Here is a 17,573-nt window from a genome sequence, read left to right as displayed (position 1 = left end):
GATTGTTTGGAGCTCTATGATTCCATCTCTCTGACTGTTTGGATCTCTATATGATTCCATCTCTCTGACTGTTTGGTGCTTCATATGATTCCATCTCTCTGACTCTTTGGAGTTCTAAATGATTGCATCACTGACTGTAGCTCTATATGATTCCATCTCTCTGACTGTTTGGAGCTATTTCTGATTTCATCTCTCTGACTGTTTGGAGCTCTATATGATTCCATCTCTCTGACTGTTTGGAGCTGTATATGATTCCATCTCTCTGCCTGTTTGGAGCTCGATATGATTTCATCTCACTGATTGTTTGGAGCTCTATGATTCCATCTCTCTGACTCTTTGGGTCTCTATATGATTCCATCTCTCCGACTGTTTGGAGCTCTATATGATTCCATCTCTCCTACTGTTTGGAGTATGAAATGATTCCTTCTCTCTGACTGTTTGGAGCTCTATATGATTCCATCTCTGACTGTTTGGAGCTCTATATGATTCCATCCCTCTGACTGTCTGGAGCACTATATGATTCCATCTCTCTGACTGTCAGGAGCTCCAAATAATTCCATCTCTCTGACTGTTCGGATCTCCATATGATTCCATCTCTAATGACTGTTTGGAGCACTAAATGATCCATTGTCTCTCAATGTTTGGACCTCTATATGATTCCATCTCTCTGACTATTTGGAGCTCTATTTCTTTCCATATCTCTGGCTGTTTGGAGCTCGATATGACTCCATCTCTCTGAATGTTTGGAGCTCTATATGATTCCATCTCTCTGACTGTTTGGAGCTCTATATGATTCCATCTCTCTGACTGTTTGGAGCTCTCCATGCTTATACCTCTCTGTCTGTTTGGAGCTCGATATGCTCCCATCTGACTGTTTTGAAATCTATATGATTCCAACTCTCTCACTGTGTGGAGCTCGAAATGATTCCATCTCTCTGACTGTTTGGAGCTCTATATGATTCCATCTCACTGACTGTTTGGAGCTCTAGGATTCCATCTCACTGACTGGTTGGAGCTCCATATGATTCCATCCCTCTTGACTGTTTGGAGCTCTATATACCATCTCTGACTGTTTGGAGCTCTATATGATTGCATCTCTCTGACCGTGTGGATCTCTATATGATTGAAACTCTCTGATCGTGTGGATCTCTATATGATTCCAACTCTCCGACTGTTAGGAGCACAAAATGATTCCTTCTCTCTGACTGGAGATCTATAGGATTCCATCTCTCCGACTTCGGAGATCTCTATGATTCCATCTCTCTCCCTATACGGAGATCTCTCAGCTTCGATCTCTCTCACTATTTGCAGCTCGCCATGCTTATACCTCTCTGTTTGTTTGGAGCTCAATATGCTCCCATCTGACTGTTTTGAGGTCAATATGATTCCATCTCTCTGACTGTTTGGTGCTCGATATGATTCCACCTCACTGATTGTTTGGAGCTCTATGATTCCATCTCTCTGACTGTTTGAATCTCTATATGATTCCATCTCTCTGACTGGTGCTTTATATGATTACATCTCTCTGACTGTTTGGTGTTCTAAATGATTGCATCACTGACTGTAGCTCTATATGATTCCATCTCTCTGACCGTGTGGATCTCTATATAATTCCATCTCTCTGACTGTTTGCACCTCTATATGATTCCATCTCTCTGACTCTTTGGAGTTCTAAATGAGTGCATCACAGACTGTAGCTCTATATGATCCAATCTCTCTGACTGTTTGGAGTTCTATATGAATCCATCTCTCTGACTGTTTGGAGCTCTATATGATTCCATCTCTCGGACTCTTTGGAGCTCTTTCTGATTTTGTCTCTTTGACCATTGGCAGTTCGATATGATTCCATTTTTCTGACTGGAGCTCTTTCTGATTCCATCTCTCTGACTGTCTGGAGCACTATATGATTCCATCTCTCTGACTGTCAGGAGCTCCAAATAATTCCATCTCTCTGACTGTTCGGATCTCCATATGATTCCATCTCTAATGACTGTTTGGAGCACTAAATGATCCATTGTCTCTCAATGTTTGGACCTCTATATGATTCCATCTCTCTGACTGTTTGGAGCTCGATATGACTCCATCGCTCTGACTGTTTGGAGCTCTATATGATTCCATCTCTCTGACTGTTTGGAGCTCTATATGATTCCATCTCTCTGACTGTTTGAATCTCTATATGATTCCATCTCTCTGACTGTTTGGTGCTTTATATGATTACATCTCTCTGACTGTTTGGTGTTCTAAATGATTGCATCACAGACTGCAGCTCTATATGATCCAATCTCTCTGACTGTTTGGAGTTCTATATGAATCCATCCCTCTGACTGTTTGGAGCTCTATATGATTCCATCTCTCGGACTCTTTGGAGCTCTTTCTGATTTCGTCTCACTGACTGTTTGGAGCTCTATATGATTCCATCTCTCCGACTGTCTGGAGCACTATATGATTCCATCTCTCTGACTGTTTGTAGCTCTCCAGGCTTATACCTCTCTGTCTGCTTGGAGCTCTGTATACATCTATCTGACTGTTTGGAGCTCTATATGATTCCATCTCTCTGACCGTGTGGATCTCTATATGATTGCATCACTCTGATCGTGTGGATCTCTATATGATTCCAGCTCTCCTACTGTTAGGAGCACAAAATGTTTCCTTCTATCTGACTAGGGCTCTATATGATTCGAACTCTCGGACTCTTTGGAGCTCTTTCTGATTTTGTCTCTCTGACCATTTGCAGTTCGATATGATTCCATTTCTCTGACTGTTTGGAGCTCTATATGATTCCATCTCTCTGACTGTCTGGAGCACTATATGATTCCATCTCTCTGACTGTCAGGAGCTCCAAATAATTCCATCTCTCTGACTGTTCGGATCTCCATATGATTCCATCTCTTATGACTGTTTGGAGCTCTAAATGATCCATTGTCTCTCAATGTTTGGACCTCTATATGATTCCATCTCTCTGACTGTTTGGAGCTCTATTTCTTTCCATCTCTCTGACTGTTTGGAGCTCGATATGACTCCATCTCTCTGACTGTTTGGAGCTCTATATGATTCCATCTCTCTGACTGTTTGGAGCTCTCTATACCTCGATCTCTCTGACTGTTTGGAGCTCTCCATGCTTATACCTCTCTGCCTGTTTGGAGCTCGATATGCTCCCATCGATCTGTTTTGAGATCTATATGATTCCAACTCTCTCACTGTGTGGAGTTCTATATGATTCCATCTCACTGACTGTTTGGAGCTCTAGGATTCCATCTCACTGACTGGTTGGAGCTCCATATGATTCCATCTCTCTTGACTGTTTGGAGCTCTATATACTATCTCTGACTGTTTGGAGCTCTATATGATTCCATCTCCCTGTTTGTAGCTCTCCAGGCTTATACCTCTCTGTCTGCTTGGAGCTCTGTATACTTCTATCTGACTGTTTGGAGCTCTATATGATTGCATCTCTCTGACCATGTGGATCTCTACATGATTGCATCTCTCTGATCGTGTGGATCTCTATATGATTCCATCTCTCCAACTGTTAGGAGCACAAAATGATTCCATCTCTCTGACTGGAGCTCTATATGATTCCATCTCTCTGACTTCGGAGATCTCTATGATTCCATCTCTCTCACTATATGGAGATCTCTCTGCTTTGATCTCTCTCGCTATTTGCAGCTCTCCATGCTTATACCTCTCTGTCTGATTGGAGCTCTATATGCTCCCATCTGACTGTTTTGAGGTCGATATGATTCCATCTCTCGGACTGTCTCGAGCTCTATATGATTTCATCTCTCTTGACTGTTTGAATCTCTATATGATTCCATCTCCCTGTCTGTTTAGAGGTCTATATGATTCCATCTCTCTGACTGTTCGGATCTCCATATGATTCCATCTCTAATGACTGTTTGGAGCACTAAATGATCCATTGTCTCTGACTGTTTGGAGCTCGATATGATTCCATCTCTCTGACTGTTTGGAGCTCTATATGATTCCATCACTCTGACTGTTTGGAGCTCGATATGATTCCATCTCACTGATTGTTTGGAGCTCTATGATTCCATCTCTCTGACTGTTTGGATCTCTATATGATTCCATCTCTCTGACTGTTTGGTGCTTCATATGATTCCATCTCTCTGACTCTTTGGAGTTCTAAATGATTGCATCACTGACTGTAGCTCTATATGATTCCATCTCTCTGACTGTTTGGAGCTCTTTCTGATTTCATCTCTCTGACTGTTTGGAGCTCCATATGATTCCATCTCTCTGACTGTTTGGAGCTGTATATGATTCCATCTCTCTGCCTGTTTGGAGCTCGATATGATTTCATCTCACTGATTGTTTGGAGCTCTATGATTCCATCTCTCTGACTCTTTGGGTCTCTATATGATTCCATCTCTCCGACTGTTTGGAGCTCTATTTGATTCCATCTCTGACTGTTTGGAGCTCTATATGATTCCATCTCTTGGACTCTTTGGAGCTCTTTCTGATTTTGTCTCTCTGACCATTTGCAGTTCCACATGATTCCATTTCTCTGACTGTTTGGAGCTCTATATGATTCCATCTCTCTGACTGTTCGGAGATCTCTCTGCTTCGATCTCTCTCACTGTTTGCAGCTCTCCATGCTCATACCTCCCTGTCTGTTTGGAGCTGTATATGCTCCCATCTGACTGTTTTGAGGTTGATATGATTCCATCTCTCTGGCTGTTTCGAGCTCGATATGATTCCTTCTCACTGTTTGTTTGGAGCTCTATATGATTCCATCTCTCTGCCTGTTTGGAGCTCGATATGATTTCATCTCACTGATTGTTTGGAGCTCTATGATTCCATCTATCTGACTCTTTGGATCTCTATATGATTCCATCTCTCTGACTGTTTGGAGCTCTATATGATTCCATCTCTCCGACTGGAGCTCCATATGCCTGTTTGGAGCTCTAAATGATTCAATCTCTTTGGAGCTCCACATGGTTCCATCTCTATGACTGGAGCTCTATTTCTTTCCATCTCTCTGACTGTTTGGAGCTCCATATGATTCCATCTCTCTGACTGTTTGGAGCTCTATCTGCTTCCATCTCTCTGACTATTTGGAGCTCTATATAATTCCATCTCTCTCACTGTTTGGTGCTTCATATGATTCCATCTCTCTGACTCTTTGGAGTTCTAAATGATTGCATCACTGACTGTAGCTCTATATGATCCAATCTCTCTGTCTGTTTGGAGCTCTATATGATTCCATTTCTCTGACTGTTTGGAGCTCTATATAATTCCATCTCTCTGACTTTTTGGTGCTTCATATGATCCAATCTCTCTGACTGTTTGGAGCTCTATATGATTCCATCTCTTGGACTCTTTGGAGCTCTTTCTGATTTTGTCTCTCTGACCATTTGCAGTTCCACATGATTCCATTTCTCTGACTGTTTGGAGCTCTATATGATTCCATCTCTCTGACTGTTCGGAGATCTCTCTGCTTCGATCTCTCTCTCTGTTTGCAGCTCTCCATGCTCATACCTCCCTGTCTGTTTGGAGCTGTATATGCTCCCATCTGACTGTTTTGAGGTTGATATGATTCCATCTGTCCGTTTCGAGCTCGATATGATTCCTTCTCACTGATTGTTTGGAGCTCTATATGATTCCATCTCTCTGACTATTTGGAGCTCTATATGATTCCATCTCTCTGACTGTTTGGAGCTCTATATGATTCCATCTCTCTGACTATTTGGAGCTCTTTCTGATTTCATCTCTCTGATTGTTTGGAGCTCTATATGATTCCATCTCTCTGACTGTTTGGAGCCTTGTACGATTACATCTCTCTGACTGTTTGGAGCTCTATATGATTCCATCTCTCGGACTGTCTGGAGCTCTATATGATTCCATCTCTCTGACTGTTTGCAGCTCTATATGATTCCATCTCTCTGACTATTTGGAGCTCTTTCTGATTTCAGCTCTCTGACTGTTTGGAGCTCTATATGATTCCATCTCTCTGACTGTTTGGAGCTCTATATGCTTCTTTCTGTTCCCACCTATCTGCTGCCTTTGTCCTTCTAGATGGTAGTGGTCGTGTGGTTGGAAAGTGCTATCGATGGAGCCTTGGTGAATTCCTGCAGTGCGTTTTGTAGATGGTACACACTACTGCTACTGTGCATCGGTGGAGGAGTGAATGTTTGTGGTGTGGTGCAAATCAAGTGGGCTGCTTTGTCCTGGATGGTGTCAAGCTTCTTGAGTTGTGGAGCTGCACTCATCCAGGCAAGTGGGGAGTATTCCATCACACTCCTGACTTGTGCCTTGCGGATAGTGGACAGGCTTTGGGGAGTCAGGAGGTGGGTTACTCGTCATGTTATTCCAAGCCTCTGACCTGCTCTTGAAGCCACAGTATTTATATGGCGAGTCCCGTTCAGTTTCTGGTCAATGGTATGTTGATAGTGGGGGATTCAGTATTAGTAATGCCATTGAACATCAAGGGCCGATGTTTGGATTCTCTCTTGTTGCCTTATACTTGTGTGGTGCAAATGTTACATGCCACTTGTCAACCCAAATCTGCATATTGTCCAGGTCTTGTTGCATTTGGACATGGACTGCTTCTGTATCTGAGGAGTCGTGAATGGTGCTGAACATTGTGCAATAATCAGTGCACATCCCCACTTCTGACCTTATAATGGAAGGAAGGTCATTGATGAAGCAGGTGAAGACACTACCCTCAGGAACTCCTGCAGTAACGTCCTGAAGCTGAGATGACTGACCACCAACAACCACAGCCATCTTCTTTTGTGCTAGGTACGACTCCAACCAGCGGAGAGTTTTCCCCTGATTCCCATTAACTCCAGTTTTGCTCGGGCTCCTTGATGCCACACTCTGTTAAATGCTGCCTTGATGTCAAGGGCAGTCAGTTTCACCTTACCTCTGGAGTTCAGCTCTTTTGTCCATGTTTGAACCAAGGCTGTAATAAGGTCAGGAGCTGAGTGGCCCTGGCAGAACTCAAACTGGGCATCAGTGAGCAGGTTATTGCTAAGCAAGTGCCACTTGATAGCACTGTTGATAACCCCTTCCATTACTTTACTGATGATCGAAAGTGGACTGATGAGGTGGCAATTGGCCAGGTTGGATTTGGACCTGGCCCTGTTGTGGTGCAACCTGTCCAGTCTGTACAAGTCCCACTTCCCCCCAGTCCCAGAACTGAATACTGATTGGAGAGTGAGATGCACTGCCTTGATTGCCTTGTGGTCACCCATTCCCTCTCTGCCTGCATACCCTTAATCTGCAAGGTGACGACATCCAGAAACGTGCTATCCACAAAGTTCTCAGAAACCCAGTACCTGAGCTGCTCTAAATGATGACACTTCCTGCACATGTGGTTGTCCAGCCCATGAAAAGTATCCAGGATTTCCCACATGGCACACGATGTGGATTCCACAGGTTGACGTCCCCTGCCTGGGCTTTATTTTCTAGACTGTTATCCACTTACCAGCTACTCACCAATCACTTTTTCTGGTTGACAAGTCACTATAGCTGTTTTGTAGATGTTGCTTTGTTGTGGGAGATTTCATTGGAGGCTCACTCCCCCACTTTAACTCCTTGCTGACTGCAGTCTCCACCCAAGTTCACCACCGCCACTGCTGTCAGTGAGTCTGCTCATCTCACATGGAAAAAGGTATTCAGAGCCAATGCCTATTTTCGCCAAATCTGTGAAGCTCGCGGATTGCTGCACAGAGGGCTGCACTAGGATTACATTCACTGGGTTATCATTGTACCTCAAAGCTGTTTAACAGCAGATAACCTTCTCCACGTCAAACAAATCAGAATTAATATTAGAATTAAATTCTAATCTAATAGCTTCCAAAGCAGATGATCTTTTGGGTCGTCAACAATGCAAATTTAGTTTCTGTTTAACATTGCTTTTCCCCAAATATTAAAACATTTATAACCTTCAATACATTAAAGCTCTGTTCTGTGAAATAATCTTCAATTTTAGTCTACTATTTAAGATTTAAAAAGGGTAATGTCACATTAGCAGAAATATAATCAAGCTGTATACCATGCTTAATTATTCTGGCCCATGGATCTTGCTTCACATTCTTCAAAATTATTACCGTTCCTTAAGTGTTTTTTTTTTAGAGTTCAGTCTTAATTTTCCTTTTTTGGTTTTGCTGTGATGGAACTTTGCTTGTAGCACATCGAAAGCCCAGGTTATCAGAAGCCGAGTCTGGAGTGTTTCCCATCCTAGAGTCAAGAACAGCAAATTAGCTCTCTGCTTTTCTTCATTTCAATGTTTGATATAATTTAAGTGTAGTTTGGGTCACTGAGCACAATCAACTGCTGGCTGTGGTTAACCTATGCTTGTTGATTGAACTGCAGATCAATGTTCTCTTTAAAATTTTCTTGTTATGAGTAGGCAGTTTTTGCAATGCGCAGTATCTTTAATTTGTTCGACATGGCTGAGCACATGTGGGGTTTAACACAAAACAGGGCCTGAAAGATATCTTACAGGCTGCTGCACGTGAGCTAGTGGCGGTCACATCTCAAACCCATATTGCTCACTTATTGCTACCCACACTAATCATTGGCTGCACCCCTTCCTGGAAGACTCAGATAGTTGGAGGACACAGCGCTATTTAAAGGCAGTCAAAACCTCTTAAAAGGGGGTATGTCTGGCTGGAAAAACTATTATGCTACTTGCCATTAAAAACATAGAAGCTGTGAGAGAACTGGCAACTTTCTCAGATGCTGTTGCAGAAGCCTTGGTGCAGGAAGTGGAGAGGAGGAGACACATCCTCTGTCCCCCAGGGAGCAGGAAGCCAACTGGGCAGCCAATGAGGAGGTGGCGGGAAAAGAATGCCAGCAAGTTCAATGCCAGGTGTCAGCGTCCACACACTTGCCTGAGTCAGATGGTCAAGGGTTCAAACCTCACTCCTCCGTTTAACCAATCAGGTGTATAAAAAACATCAAATGTCATTGTTTTGAAGAGCAGAGGAGTTATCCCCAGTCTCGTGGCCAAATTTATCCCTCAACCAACATCAAAAACAAATTATCTGGTCATTATCACATTGTTGTCTGTGGAACCTTGCAACTTGCAAATTGTCTGCCATATTTAACCATGTTCAAAGTGACTACACTTCAAAAGTACTTCGTGGGCTGTGAAGCAGTTGGAATTTCCTGAGATTGTTAAAGACACGAGAAATGGGATCTGTTCTTTGTTGCTCTGGAGCCCTCTCACCCACTCCCTTTCAATCTGCACTCCTCCCTTCCACGTTCAACCCCTTTATTTTTGAATATGATCCTTACTCAGCCATATTTCACTGTTCCAACAATACCCAATGGATTTTGTCTTTATCTTCCTGGAGACATTGGGTTAACAAAGATTAAAGACAGCCTGGCTACTAAAGGTGGTTTCATACACTCATTCTCTTTGAGTTTCTCATTGAAGGGATAGCAGCAGACTTCTCACTCTTTGTAAATGATCAGTATTGCTGTCAATCATAGAAATCTGGCCTTATTTTTTTTATTTACGTTATAAGTTCTTATTTCCAGGTTTATAAGGGAAGACACCAGTATGGGTATGGCAGTACCTCTAGTGGCAGGAGGTTTGCATGGATCGTTTCTATTGATACTGGGAACTTGCCAAGATACATTGGGCTGCTGAAATCCCCTATGATACTGTTCACAATGGGCAGGAGAATAGTTACTAGAAAGGTCAGAAGTTGGGAATTCTGCAGCATGTAACTCACTTTTTTATTCTTTCATGGGATGTGGGCATTACAGGCAAGGCCAGCATTTATTGCCCATCCATAATTGCTCCTGAGAAGGTTGTAGTGAGCCACCTGTTTTAACTGCTGCAGCCCATCTGCTTTGATTTTTCTGGAGTGGTTTGGTACGAGTGAGTGGCTTGCTAAGCCATTTCAGAGGGCAGTTAAGCATCAACCACATTATTGTGGTTGGGTGAGACCTGGTATGGGACCAGGGTAAGGGCAGTAAATTTCTTCTCTAAAGGTCATTAGTGAGCCTGATGGGTTTTTATGACGATTGATGAGTTTCACAGTCACCATTACTAAGACTAGCTCTCAATTCCAGATTTGTATTAATTAACTGAATTTAAATACTACCAGCTATCACGGTCAGATTTGAAACCGTGCCTCCAGATCATTAGTCTGGGCATCTGAATTATCAGTTAAGTGACCTTTCCACTACTGCACCATCTCCTGTATTTCCAAGGCATTTCCACCTGCACAGCTGACCAGAGACAGCAGCAGGGGCGATGGTCTCCATTCAAAGCCTGGGCGTTAAGGCTTCTCTCGACCGCTCCCTTCATCCTCCTCTTCTCTCTCCTTCCCACCAATTCTCTGAGGAAGAGTGGTGTATTGGTCCCTCCTCCTCATCCAGCTCCAGGCCTCTCTGAATTATCATACTGTGGAACGTGCGGCAGACAACAACACGGAACACCTTGGCTGGCTCGTACTGGAGGAGAGCACCATCCAGTCAAGGCAATAGAAGCATATCAAGATGCCAATGGTCTGCTCAATATAGGCTGATATAAGTAGATTGCTCTGGTTGCAGCACTCACTGCCCTTTGTCTGGGTACTAGACAGGTGTCAGGAGCTATCACCTCAGGGGATAACTTTATCCACCAGAAGAGGAGTCCGGATGTTGGGCTGAAGTGGTGCAGCACTCAGGGCTCTCACAGGATAAAGGAATCATGACACATGCCTGGAAACTGAACACAAGCCTGCAATATATGCTTCCTGTGATCGCAGACCATCTGGATCTATCAATGGTGGCAAAGGCCAAGTGCCCTCTGTGCCTGCACTGGTCCATCTGTGTCAAAATGGATGTATTCTCTCGCCCACTGGAATAGGGTATCCATGACCTGCCTGCCAAAATGCCATCCGGGTCCACAGCTGGAACAAGGCAGATGCAAACAAATTCAGGGAGACTGTAACCTTGACAGGTAGAGGACTGTCATGAGTGCCAAGAGGCAACAGGTCATTTTGAACCAGAGCATAAATGTGAGAGACCAGCTGCCTGGATAGGCACAGCGTCCTTCAGCACTGGTATTCTGTCATCTGCAGGTAGCTGACTCGTAGGCGGTACACCCAATGTCATAGGTTGTGCCACCTTCTCCTTATAACTCTTCTCTGTGATCCTTTGGCTTCCTCCTGACTTGGAGGATGCATCTGCTGAGGCTCTTCCTCTCTGCTCTGCCTGATGTTAGGAGCCTGTTCCCATCAATGCTCCCTCAGCTGCCGGTGGTTTGTTTAACAGGGCTTCCCTCTGCCAACCTCTGCTGCCCAGGTCATGCCAACCTGACATCCCTCTCTGGACTCCAACCCAAATGCAAGCCTCTCAGCACCAGCAATAGCAACTCTGTGCCACTGGTTGAGTGTGATTGTCCACCTTTTATGTGCGTTGACCAGTGTCTCCTTTAGCCCCGATGCCTCCCCTCTGCGTGCACACCAGGTTCACTGTGATGTGCTCCAAACAGTGTTTTGCCCATGCCTGACAATGAAAGTTCCAAACTGGCCCAGTGAGGTCTTTTAATGAGCTCCAACAACAAGTTTAACAACCAGCTAACTGGAGGCGGGTGGGTTCCAGCCACTCCTCCCTCACTGTTGAAAAGTGCATTGCCTTCCCAAGGTGGCAGGATCAAGGGACACCTTCCAGGAACCTGATTTTCAAATCACACCCACATCTTGTTCCTGTTGGCAAATGAAAATCCAGACCATTGATTGCAAACGCAGAGTAGCTATGTTGAACCATTATAAAGCTCTGTTTAGGCCACAACTAGAGTACTGCATCCAGTTCTGGTCACTACACTTTAAGGAAGGGTGAGAGGGTCCTTCAGGAGACTCCCCAGAATGGTTTCAGGGATGAGGGATAAGGGGTTTCAGCTACAAGGTTAGGCTGGAATATTTGGAGTTGTTCTCCTTGGAGCAAAAGAAAGTGAAGGGCGATCAGATAGAGGTGTGCAAGGTTATGACAGGTTTAGATAAGGTAGAGAAAAGAAAAGCTGTTTGCATTAGTTGCTGATACAAAGGCTAGGAGACACAGATTTAAGGTTCTGGGCAAGAGATGCAGAAGGGAAATACAAGGGACTCTTGAGGGAAATAAACTTGCAGAGCTCCGATGATAAAGCAGGGGGAATTGGACTGATCAAATTACTGTACAGACAGCCAGCATGGATTCGATGGGCAGAATAACATTGTGCCATATGACCATTAAAAGACTCGTCAAGAGTATGATGAAATACTCTCCACTTGACTGGATGACTGCAGCTCCAACAGCACTCAAAGCGCGACACCATCCTGGACAAAGCAGTTCACTTGACTGACACCTAATCCGCCACCTTAAACATTCAGTCCCTCCATTACTGGCACCCAGCTGCAGCAGTGTGTACCATCTACAAGATGCACTGCAGCAAGTGTCAGCAATGACCATCTCCAACAAGAGAGAATCTAACCATCTCCCCTTAACATTCAGTGGTATTGCCATCATTGGATCCCCACTATCAACATCCTGGGGGTTACTATTTATCAGAAATTGAACTGGACCGACCGTATGAATACTGTGGCTACAGGATGTTAGTATCCAATAGATTCTGTTGATGGATGTTAAGAACCCACTAATTTAAGGTAATAAAGGTGAACAGGTGTTGGGTATTGATTAGTTAATTATACTCAGAAGTGTATATAAAGAAGAGTTAGCCAGCACTGGGTGGGCATTGTGTTAGAGTGGGGAAGCAAGCTCTGCAATAAACAGTCTCTACCAAAAGCATCCAAGTTTCAGTGTCTTCTTCAGAACCAGGCGTGGGAGTTTCTCGAACATTAGTAGCAGAGGATGGTTGCCTGAAGACTGGAGGTAGATGTACTTCCAGACAGAAGGTTAGAATTGGAGTTGCTTTTTGAGAGAGAATACTGTAATTGGAGACTCTTTGAAGAAAGATGACTAAAATGAGGTATAAGGTGGCAGGATAGGATTTTCCACCACTGTTTTGTGACATGGAACCTTATGATCAATGGAAAAATGATGTCGAAGCATGGACATTGGTTATGTCTCTATTGAAAAGAAAGCAAGGGATCGTTCTGGCACTTTTGCTTCCTGCCAGGAGCAAGACCCACCACAAAGTGTTCTCGGAAATAGACACTCAGGAACTGAACAATGAAGATTTGGACACACTCAAAATTCATGGATAAAATTTATATGAAAGGTGACTTATTGAATGCCTATGAAGCTTGGTCGAGCTTTGATAAATTTAGAAAAATGCATAATTCTTCCATAGAAGAAAACATCATGGAGTTGAACCAACTGTATACAAGATTGCAGTGATTCCACTTGGAAATTCCTAAATCAGTACTTGCCTTTATTGGGTTGTGCTCGGACATCAAACATGGATAGGTTCTTGGTTTTAACAGGGGTTAGATTCAAAGAGAAAGAAATGCTTATGGATCAAATTCCGAAGACTTAAAAAAAAAAGTTCTGGGGAAACATTTATTTCTGGCTGCTTTTATGGCACAAATGTCTCTTCAGCACTGACACCAAAGATAGAGGATACAACACTAGCAGCATTTTGAGACCGTTCTAATATCAGGCCAAAACGTCTGTACAAACAAAAGTACAAGGACAGAGACCCTTTTGGGAGCTATAGCCAGCTGCAGGAGTTGGGCAATTATGGAAGGATGAACCTCAGGAATAACCAAAGGGTGGTCAACAGGTAAAAGCAAAATGCTGCAGATGCTGGAAATCTGAAATAAAAACAGAAAATGCTGGAAAAACTCAGGTCGGACAACATCTCTGGAGAGAGAAACAGAGTTAACGTTTCGAGTCCATATGACTGGTCAACAGGTGCTTCAAATACGACTAAGTATCATTATGCGCTGAGTTGCCCAAAAATGAAAAACCGGGTTCTTGAGACAACACATGAGACGGAAGGTACAGAATGCAAGGAGGACGATACTAACCAGTCAGAAGGAATCGTATTGATCACCAGAAGCTTCAGTCCGGTAATGAGTGTCCCAGTCGCAGATTAATTCAGTTGCATGGTTTTAGATAGTAGGTGGACCTCCATGGTATGTGGAGTGGACTGGCTAAAATATTATACAAATTCTTTAAGCAAGGGAGACCGAAGTAAAGTCAAAGAATATGACAGTTCTACTTGTTTCAGTGATGATAACATATTGGAAACATTAAAAAGAATAGTAACTCTGTGTAAAATAGCAGGGGTGAATCACTTTATCAGTACTGATGTTGTATCAAGTGAAACACCTCTACTGTTAAGTAAGCGTTCAATGAAAAAGACCCAAATGAAGTTGGGCATGGACCATGATAAAGCAATCATTCTTGGCAGATCTGCAGATTTACAATTTACACAACTGGGATGTTATTATATTCCTTTAAGGCCTATCATCTCTAGAAAGAATGTTAATGAGGGATTAATGGCATCTGGCAATAGGGATTTAAAGGAGAAGCTGTAAATTATTACCTTACTACATTGTCAATTTGCAGATCCCTCTGGCGATAGGTTGAAGATTCTGTTAAAGGATGCAGGGGTACTGAGTGAGGAATACACTAGACTTGTCGAAGATATTAATGAAAAACGTGATATTTATAAAAAGTACAGGAGATCAGCATCGTGAGCAGTAGTAAGTCTTACACTGTCGAGAGACTTTAATGAAACTGTAGCGATGGACCTCAAAGTATGGGATAAAGAAAAAAGTATTTTTCTTCTACATTTTAAAGATGTAATGACTAGATTTGGTCTTCAATAGCAATTTTTAGTAAAGACAAAAAAGTAATAAAATAATGGAAAGATGTATAGGAACGGGGCTGGGAGCACCAACTTAATTCTTAACGGACAATGGAGGAGAATTTGCCAATGGTAAATTCAGGAGTGAGAGAGAAAATTTGAATAGCGTAGCAATGCACACAAGCAGCAGAAAGTCCTTTTAGCAATGGGTTATGAGAGAGAAATCACGCCATGATTGACAAAATGCTCCGGAAAAATTTTAGCTGACCAATCGAATTGTAAATTGACAACTGCTCTAGCTTGGGCAGTATGTGCCAAAAAACACGCTCTAGGAGGTTGGGGGCTATAGCCCTATCAGTTAGTTTACGGCAGGAATCCGAAGATACCTTCAATAATATAGGACCATTCCCCGGCTTTGGAGGGAATTACCATTGGTTCAATTTTTGCAGAACATTTGAATGCTATGCATTTGTTAAGGGTGGGGATTTCAGAAAAATCAGGAGAGCTTTGAAGTATCGAATCAGGGTGTCAGAAATTAATCTTAAGCCCAAGGATATGGCTTATTATAAAAGAGAAAGGCAGAAAGAATGGAGAGACCCAGGAAAGGGTATAGGCACCGATGACAAAACGATAATCTTGCAACACGGTAACCAAACTGTTAAGAGTATTCCACGTGGCTTACTGGCACCAATTACACATTGACGGAACCTGAACAGAGGATGGAAACTGAAGATGCACCAGGCACCTCATACATGTATATGCTGGACCGGTACGAACAACAGGTTGTGACAGAAAACAGGCTGAGAGTAGACCAAGTGATATTGAAGATCAGGACAGGGCCATTTATCAAAAACTCAATTACCGAAAGTTGGAACTAGGGTAGCATATATGCCAGATGGGGCTAGTGAGTGGAAGGAATCCACCGTAGAAAGGGCAGGAAAGGCCACAGGGAAATTCAAAAACTGGCTGAACATACAGGACAGGAGGCAGGATATTAGATCTACGGATTAGCAGGGGAAGTGAAAATGTGGAAAGCCAGGAAATGTAGCATAAGTTCAGACAGTGGATGTACTGATGACCACAGCCCAAGGAAAAGATCAAGAGCTTGTGAAAGGAGGTCCAGTTGTAGGAAGGACAGATCGAGCAGTAATAATCCAGATACGGACAGAAGATCTAGTAGGGGACGTAGTGTAACAAGAGCAAGAACCAAAGAACAGGTGAGGAGCGACACAAAAAGTAGGAACCCTGATGATAGGACTATTAATAAGTTAGACCATAAATCAGGCAAAACAAAAATAACTTGACAGTTGGAAAGAATTTGGTATTTACAGAGATGCTGGACAAAGGAAAACCAGTGTTGTCCCATTGATGGGTATGTACAGAGAAAGCACTCCCCAATGGTATGTGTAAACCTAAAGCTAGGCTTGCAGCTCTGAGATTTGAGGAATAATTGTGTGACCAGGAAGTTACAGTATGCTCCCCAACAGCAGGAAAAGTATGTTTGAGGATGTTCCTAGCACTGTTAATGACATACTCATGAGAATGTAAATCCATTGACGTCAAAGAAGCATTTTTGCAAGGGGAACAATTTCAAAGAAGTATTCCCTTCCTAACAGCACATGGACTGCAGCAGTTCAAGAAGGCAGCTCACCACCACCTTCTCAGGGGCAACTAGGGATGAGCAATAAATGCTGGCCTAGCCAGCGAAGCCCACATCTCGTGAATGAATTTTTAATAAAAATTCGTAAAGCTTCCAAAAGAAGCTGGAGATATAGAGGGGAAATTATGGAAGATGAACAAGTGTGCTTACAGGCTAAACGATGCATCCAGGGTATGATATTTTTCAGTTAGTCCTACTAAAAGCTGGCTGTCTTCAAGATCTTCTAAAAGATCCAGCAATTTTTTATTGAAACCATTTAGGAAAACTAGCAGGCATTCTCTTATTGCATGTAGATGATTTTCTGGGTTGGGGGGAAGGAGGGGTGGGAATCTGTGACATTTGAGATAGGTAAAATTATGAAGGAATTCAAAATTGGATGCCAGGCTTCTGGTGCTTTTAGGTATAAAGGGTTGGACATTAGGCAGACCAAGTTGGTAATAGCCCTATCTCAGCAGTCTTATCGAGAGAATGTTAATAGGTTCCCAGATAAATCGGGCCAGATCCTCACAAAAGGAAGACTTTACATCCAAGGAAAAAGCAGAGCAATTAAGAGGCTTCACGGGGCAATTGAACTGATTATGCACACAAACAAGACTGTGCTGTGATATATTAGAATTAAGCACCATGCTGAAATACACTATTGTTGGGGAAGCGCCAAAAGCAAATAAGACATTGAAGAAATTAAGTTAAGAAGAATGTACGCTCAGGTTTTCAGACCTGGGAGACCCACAAGGGATGCAATTAGTTATTTTCAGTGATGCCTCATACTAACCTTCCCAATGATTATTTGAGTACAACATATATTTTTATATGGGAAGAAGCAATAAATGTTGTCCATTAGCCTGGGAATCAAAGAAAATAAAGAGCAGTTAAAAGCAACTTGAGTATTTTAAAGTAACTCCTATATAAGGGGCAACCAGGGAAAAATGTGCCTATAGAACGCTATATAGATAACCGTTTACACTGGCACAATGTCCATTCGACAGACTGTTACCGAAAAGAGGTTGTGGATTGATCTCCCAAGTATAAAAGAAATATTGGAAAGGAAGGAGATTTCCAAAATAAAATGAGTCGAATCAAGTCACCAGTTGTCTGATTGTTTCACAAAAAGGACTGCTTATCCAAAGAAATTGTAAGAAATCCTTGAAGAGGGAAGGCATGTTATAATGGATTATGAGAACATGAAATTTACATGTTAAA

At 42.8% G+C, this 17,573-nt stretch overlaps 1 protein-coding gene across 1 annotated transcript in view; it reads right to left on the bottom strand.

The window, feature by feature from the left end:
- Positions 1–7,839: 7,839 nt before the first annotated feature.
- sumf2 (sulfatase modifying factor 2) overlaps positions 7,840–17,573 on the bottom strand; it is a 62,890-nt gene continuing 53,156 nt past the window's right edge. The window contains 1 exon segment of the mRNA XM_078548770.1: positions 7,840–8,199. Within this exon segment, the coding sequence (XP_078404896.1) occupies positions 8,091–8,199 (109 nt within the window). The 3' untranslated portion in view covers positions 7,840–8,090.

The sequence above is a fragment of the Cetorhinus maximus genome, chromosome 9 (genome assembly GCF_964194155.1).
Source record: "Cetorhinus maximus chromosome 9, sCetMax3.hap1.1, whole genome shotgun sequence".
Classification (NCBI taxonomy): Eukaryota; Metazoa; Chordata; class Chondrichthyes; order Lamniformes; family Cetorhinidae; genus Cetorhinus; species Cetorhinus maximus.
Note: the sequence above shows the minus strand (reverse complement) of the source record. Positions and strands in the feature narration are given on the sequence as shown.